This window comes from Euleptes europaea, chromosome 4, assembly GCF_029931775.1.
Source record: "Euleptes europaea isolate rEulEur1 chromosome 4, rEulEur1.hap1, whole genome shotgun sequence".
Lineage (NCBI taxonomy): Eukaryota > Metazoa > Chordata > Lepidosauria > Squamata > Sphaerodactylidae > Euleptes > Euleptes europaea.
Window position 1 is genome coordinate 56,522,243 of NC_079315.1, and position 7,316 is coordinate 56,529,558.

General features: G+C 36.9%; 1 protein-coding gene across 1 annotated transcript in view; it reads left to right on the forward strand.

The window, feature by feature from the left end:
- NAA35 (N-alpha-acetyltransferase 35, NatC auxiliary subunit) overlaps positions 1–5,590 on the forward strand; it is a 31,436-nt gene extending 25,846 nt beyond the window's left edge. The window contains exons 18-22 of the mRNA XM_056848106.1: positions 1,056–1,123; positions 2,001–2,141; positions 2,713–2,835; positions 3,906–3,986; positions 5,217–5,590. Coding sequence (XP_056704084.1) covers positions 1,056–1,123; positions 2,001–2,141; positions 2,713–2,835; positions 3,906–3,986; positions 5,217–5,276 — 473 coding nt within the window. The 3' untranslated portion in view covers positions 5,277–5,590. The remainder of the gene's footprint in view (positions 1–1,055; positions 1,124–2,000; positions 2,142–2,712; positions 2,836–3,905; positions 3,987–5,216) is intronic.
- Positions 5,591–7,316: the final 1,726 nt, after the last annotated feature.

The window sequence follows — 7,316 nt, forward strand, 5'->3', positions numbered from 1 at the left end:
AGCCCCACCAAATAACATGGGATTTGCTTCTGAGTAGAACTGCTTAGGATTGCTGCCACAGTACCACTTACCATGTCCTAGGTTGGTAACTCATGTTCTAGGTAGTCTGGGTAAATCGGGTTCAAATCCCCACTCTGCCATGGAAACTTGCTGGGTGGCTTTGGGCCAGTCACACCCTCTCAGCCTAACCTACCTCACAGGGTGGTTGTAAGGATAAAACAGAGGAGGGGAGACCCATGTAAGCTATTTGGGTCTTCATTGGGGAAAAGGTGGAATATAAATTAATGAAATAAATAACCTGATGTCTGTTTATTGTCAAAAGCATTAATCTGCATTGTGTGGTGTAATTTTAAAAAAATCTCTCCCACTGCGGTGTGCTTCCCCTCTTCCCCTCTCTTGTGCAGCTTCCAAAAGGAAGTTGTAGAAAACAGCATTTTGAAAGGAGAATCATAGACACATGGATGGCTAGATATTCTCCATTCTTTCAGATGGTTTGTTATCATAATTCTTTAGTTGACCAATAGTAAAATCATCCTTTCCTGGGAATATAATGCAGCCATTCTAATTGCCCCAGTTGTGGATTCCTGAGGTATCAAGCTACCCTATTCACCAAGCCAAATGAATGATAGCTCTTATAAACAGGTCATGCAAAAACAGAAATAAGCCTTTGTATATTACTTTCAGCTTCGTGCAGCTATCTAAGATAGGTAGTTTTGTGTTGTATGCATGTAATCTTAACTCTTTGCTGATGTATATTGTTAATAGAGCAACAGAATAAGATTTTATTTTCAGTTGTTTACACCAGTATTACAATTCGTTGAAACCCCATAAGAACAAGTCTTAGGAACAGAATTTTTAAAATTGATTTCCCTGCAAGTTTAGTGTGGTTGTAACATGTAATGAGCATATTTTTCTCCAGCCATGAGGAACTATGCCACTTGCAAGAGAAACTTGTGGATGTGAAAACTATCTTATATCTTTACAATATTTATTTATATCAATGAAACTGCCAAAGTGACTTTATGGTAAACCATTTTTATGTGTGAAATTTGCAGCTCGTCCTCTGAGCAGAGAGATCACTATGAGCCAAGGTTATCAAAACATGTGTGCTGGAATGTATAAGGTGATGTATTTATGTAGTTGTATGAAACTTTTTTTTCCATTTTGGAGTTTTCAATCTCAGGGGAGGAGGGGCTGTGGCTCAGTGGTAGCGCATCTGCTTGGTATGCAGAAGGTCCCAGGTTCAGTCCCTGCCATCTCCTGTTAAAGAGACTAGGCAAGTAGGTGATGTGAAAGACCTCTACCTGAGACCCTGGAGAGCCGCTGCCAATCTGAGTAGACAATACTGACTTTGATGGACCAAGGGTCTGATTCAGTATAAGGCGGCAGCTTCATGTGTTCAATTAAGATATGAATTAACAATGGCTACTGATTATTTAGCCATGTGATGAACGCATTTGAGTTCTCAGTTAAGAATTTGTTAGCTCTACTTATGGTTAATGACAGTGCCAATGTAATAGCCAACTGTGGTTTGGGCCTGGGAGGGAATGTGAACTACAGAAGAGCAGTAAACGTGTGGTCTGTAAAGTAATATTTTTCAGAGTATTGGATTAGTTTGTCAATAGAGCTGTTCTGAATTAGTCGTACTTTTGCATTTAAGTGAAAAGATGGCAAGCAAAAGAGTTTATGCTTGTGTGCAAAGCCGAGATTAAATGTAATTTTAAAGAAATAGAAATGTTTGCTGTGTATTTGACAGATGTATTATGATTTATCTCTTGAGGTGCCAGAATATTAAATACACATAGATCATAGTCCCTCTCAAGACAGTGACAGATAAGTGGAATTCAGATGCGTCCGATTTCATTGCATTTAATTTTAGTATGGCATTTTTCTTAAGTAACTGTGTGTGTGTGCATGTGTTGACACCAGAGCTTGTGTGTGTTATTCTATGTCAAGCAAATTTCTCATTGTGCTGGTTTCTCTTCCTCTATTTCCTGAAGACTATGATTGCTTTTGACATGGATGGCAAAGTGAGAAAACCAAAGTTTGAACTTGACAGTGAACAAGTACGGTATGAGCACAGATTTGCCCCATTCAACAGTGTCATCACACCACCACCAGTGCACTATTTACAATTCAAGGTGAACCACAGTGGTTTGTAGAGGATATTTAAATATTGCAAGAATGACATTTTTAACAGCTAAAATATTGCCTTTTCCCCTTCCTCCATGATGGACTGTACGCACAAATAGGATGCATTTCCCTCCCTTGGACTGGAGGTCCGCAGCAAGTTGCTTGGAGCTCTCCATACTCAATAAGCGACGTGTGTTTGCAGACACTTCCTGTTGGTCTGCCTGCCTTGGAAAAGGCACATGAGTTTAAAAGAAATGTAAAGTTGTTCTTAAGCTTTCATATAGATTGGCAAAGCAGAATGCATTTTTTTATGATGGGAACAAATAATTATTTATTTATTTTAAGCCACCTTGAGCCATGAGGAAAGGTGGGGTATGTTGTAATAAATAAATTTATTTACCAGTATTGCAACTGTATTACAACTACAGATTATTCAGCTTTAACATGTTGTCAGACCCATGGTGTGAAAATGTAAGATAATGTTCTGCTTGTTTATAAGGAATTAGAACCATTGTAAAGAGGCTTTATTCTCCTCTCTCTTTTTGGTAACCATTTTAAGATAGTTTTTCTAATATTTAGGAAATGTCTGATCTAAACAAATACAGCCCACCTCCTCAGTCCTCTGACCTCTACATGGCAGCTAGCAAGCACTTTCAGCAAGCAAAAATGATACTGGAGAATATCCCTAATCCAGATCATGAGGTGAGACTTTGTTTGTAACACGAGAATAAACTGTTAGTAGATGCATGCGCTGTGATTTATTAGAAAACGGTTTTAATCGTTTCTGATTAAATTTGAATAAGCTTTGTAACGCTGCAGACTTTCCACTTTCTTGGCATACTCAGTGTGGAGGAAGGACAGTTCATACACATTTTGTCTAACTTTGCTAGTGTGTACTTCCAATCCTGAAGTACGGTCATTACACATAGATGGGAGTTTTTTTTGACAGTTTGGTAGGGATGGATGCTTCTACCATTGGGTCTCTGGGTTGCCCTTCAGTTGCCAGATGGAGCATAGATGGTTTCGGTTTTGGTGAGCTTTCAAAAAAATATTTTCTTTCCACCCCTGCCCTTTTCCAGTTCCCAAAATATGTTGTCTGAGGCTATTGTGTGCCTGATGTTGTTTTGGTCTGAAACATTCTGTAATGGAGTTCCTTGTCTGCAGAGCATCTTTCTGTGTGTGTGTAAGCAACACTTAAGTTCATCGGGTGATTGCTGTTTCATTGCCATTGGTGGATTGCAAGACAACTATGTATTCTGTTGACTCCCTCCTTCAATGCTTGCACTTAGTTGTCCTCTCTCTAAGGGTATCTTTTTGCCTTTGTACACAGCTGTTTCTATTTATCCTCCTAGATTTTCTCCAAGCCCTGTCTGTTCGCTCTACTCATAGTTGTCTTTGAGCTAGGGAATGAGCTGTACTGCAGTGGCTTACCTACTGCCTTCACAACCTATTCTAGCGTGGGATCTGCATGAAAGGATTATGAGTCCCGCCTGTCCCTCTGTGTGAAAAGCAGATTTTTTTTTGAAAGAATATTTTTGAAAAGCCATACACATTGCTTTAGCACCTACAGTTGATTAACACCATATTAGTTTGACTTAATATTTTGCCTTGAAATCAGTGTGTTGGAGATCATGTATTAAATGCTGTGTGTGTTTATGAATTATTTAATATGTAAAGAATGCAAGCACAATTTTGAAGTAAGCATTAAGTATTGTTGATCTCACAGTATATTAAATCTGAAAAGTATGTGAAATTTAAATATTTCTATTTAGGTGAATCGAATTCTTAAAGTTGCTAAACCCAATATTGTGGTCATGAAACTGCTGGCAGGAGGTCACAAAAAGGAGTCTAAAGTAAGCAAATCATAATTAAACTGCTTTTGAAAATATAATAGGGAAACAGACAAAGTGGCCTATATTTTACCACTCTCCTCAGCAAAATTAGAAGTTGTCATCCTAAGGATCTTTCTGTTGATGAAAGTGACTGTTCTTGTGGGTGGAAGAGTCACTTCAGTTGACAGAAAGTTCCTTAGATTGGAGGAAAATTACAAACTGTGCTGAGTGAAGGAGTAAGCATTACAGGCCAGAGCAAATAAGTTGTAAGGAGGAGGGCCATGGCTGATGGGTGTACTTTAATTGACACTTACATTCAGGAATGTCTTTTGAGTAAATACAGTAAGAAGACCCCCTTAAAATGTTATATGCACAAATTATTACTGGTTATAACTGAAACTTGTATGTGAATTTAAGACTCTTTTTGATGGTGTACCTGTGAAAAACCTTGTGTTAACTTTGACTTAAATACTGTAACTGATATATAAATTAAAATGGCAGATGCCAAATGACCTTTGGTGATCATATTGCCATAACTACACCATAATAATTTGTTACATTAGGCATGTTAGCAGATTACTGAAACCTTTTTTAACTGTATTAGAATTGCAGCCTTAAATATATTACCATAAAAATATACCATAAACTTGAGTCAGCCTTTGCAAAATCTTAATACGTAGGGAGGGGAGGAGAATTAGATAGTTGGCGATAATGCTAGCAAGATTAGTTTTAATATGTGAAGGTTAGAAGAGGTAAGAAACTTACTACTTGCAGAATAAGCTTTTCTGTACATCTTGCATATACCTTAGAACCATTTCACGTGGCATTCCTTTTCTATTTGTTACTGATTCATGTTCATGGCAGAACAAACATGCTTTGCTTTAGAGTAATAGTATACAATGGGGGGTATCGAAACATTACCTCTGACTAAGTAAATGCCACGTGGAAAAGGACTCAACTAGTGTCTGAGAAGTCCTAACCTTTGTTGTTCTGCTAGGACTGGTAATAAAAATTCTATGCTAAGTTCTGCCTCTGGCAGAATTTGGTGCTGTATCTAACTGAGAAGGCTGTATCTGACACAGCAGATCTGAATTTAGCATAGATCTTGTCTCTCTTGATGTTAGCTAGGTTTTGCTTTATCCTTTCTTTAAACTGTGTAGTTTCTAATTTCAACTTGCTCTCTAAAAATTAACTACAGCCCAGAAGTCACTTATTTGTAAAATAAATTCTTTTAAAAATATTTTCTTTCAGGTTCCTCCAGAATTTGACTTCTCCCCTCACAGATACTTCCCAGTAGTGAAGCTTGTTTGAAAGAAGAGCAAATGTTCTGTAACTCATGCAACTAAGAGCTGCCTCTGGTATGCTCTTTTATATACTGTGCTCAGAAGGGACATGGTGCTCTTCGACACAAGTATTGTGTCGAGAATAACTGTACTCTGACTTCCTTACATGGTCTGAATGACAACTGCTGTTTTAAAGTGGCTTGTACAATGTTCTTCTGCTGGAAATGGTTTTTATCAACTATGTTGTTGAAGCATTGTGCATTGTTTGATTTTATTACAGACTTATAAATTTTATGAATTGTATTGAACCATTTGTAAACATTTCATAACACACTTGACACTTTAAGAGAATTGTGTTCTAAAGGAGCTGTTACATTTTGCTGCACAAAAACAGTTAAACTCTAAACAAAACAAATATTGAAAAATTCTGGTGCTGCTGCATATTTTTATCCTGTTGAATTTGGTTAGCTTCAGAGTTTAATATTTCCTCCCTTTTACAACATTAATACTTTTGACCTGAGATTTCTTTTGACCTGAGATTTCTTATTCTAATTATTAACGGTTTCTCCCTATACTTCACTCTCATTTAAAAACCTGCTTTATACAGGCACAGATGTTTCCTGAAAGTAAGGTTTGAGTTATTTTATCTTAATAAGGTTATGGCTAGATTTTCTTTTAGCCAGTTCTTATATTCTTTAAAACTCTTAAACAGATTTGTTGGTGAGAGACCTTCACCTTAATCTGTAAGGCCTCTGCTAAGGGTAGAATTCTATACATGTTCAGAGAAACTGAAGAAATCCTATTATCTGACCTTCCTCCCATTATGATACACTTGCATGTTTTTAAGTGCTTTGCTAGGCAATTCCACAATGCTGTGTCTGCACACAGATTATTTCTTGGTGGTTTTAAACCCTTATGTTCTTCTTTTTTTTTACAATGGGATTTTTGTGCAAATGTAAATGTTCCCCTAGGTTTATAGACATACCCACTGTTTCTCTACCATGTTCCATTATGCAGATTTTTAATACTCTGTATGCTGTAGTAAAGTTCACTACTAGATGCTTTGCCCTTTTGCAACTATGCAGTTAGAGCCCAGGATGAGGAGTTAAGGCTTTGAATACTCATTTAAAATACTTGTTTTATAATTCAGTTAATTCACATGTATCTACTGGTTTTGATAATTTATAACAAACCTCTCCCTTAATAGGACCATAAATTAATGGTTGCAGCGGGGGCAGGTGATAAAAGCTGCCACCATTCTGCCCCCCTATCCCCAAAGCTGGTATTTGGGGGAGGGGGAAAACCTTATTTAACACACATTATGTCACTCTTTTGTTTCTTGGGCAGTAACAGGCACATCAATTTAGTAATAACTGATGCACTATATTTTATCCTATCATGTACTCCTTCCAGTTTGCCTGAGTGCAGTGCTTTATTGGATGTGGGATACTGGTAAAGTTTTATAAACCTATTGAACTGACCATTGCTTTTACTCTCAGAAACCTTTCATATTGACACAAACACATGACTCAGTTTTATTAAAAGTAATCAATCAAGACAATACTGTACAGAAATGAAAATTTAAATATATACAATCATTACAGTCAACTTTAACAAAATATTACAAATAAGTAATCTTTCCTTAGCTTTAAGACACATTTTTGTGACTGCTGAAATCAAGGTCATGCCTCAACAACTGCAAAGTGCTTCTGAGCAGTATTAATACCAGTTTAGTACCATGTCCTTTCCAGTCTGTGATACAATTACAGTACTGCAGTTCTTCATTTTAAATTTGAACAAGATATCTGATACATATCAGCAAGCATATCTGGGGCTTGTGGAAGGATTGCAAGTTTATTCCACTCACTGTATGCAGGATTATAAATACATGATCATCTGCCTGGATACTAAAGATAAATTTCAGAATAAAAAAATCTACTTTACTGAAGTCTAGAAAAATTTAGTGCAAAAGGTTAAACGAAACATCTTCAAGCCCTGAAAGAGGAGTTAAGAGAATATACTTGCAGCGCAATCCATATTTATTTAGAGGTAAGTCCCTCTGATTCCA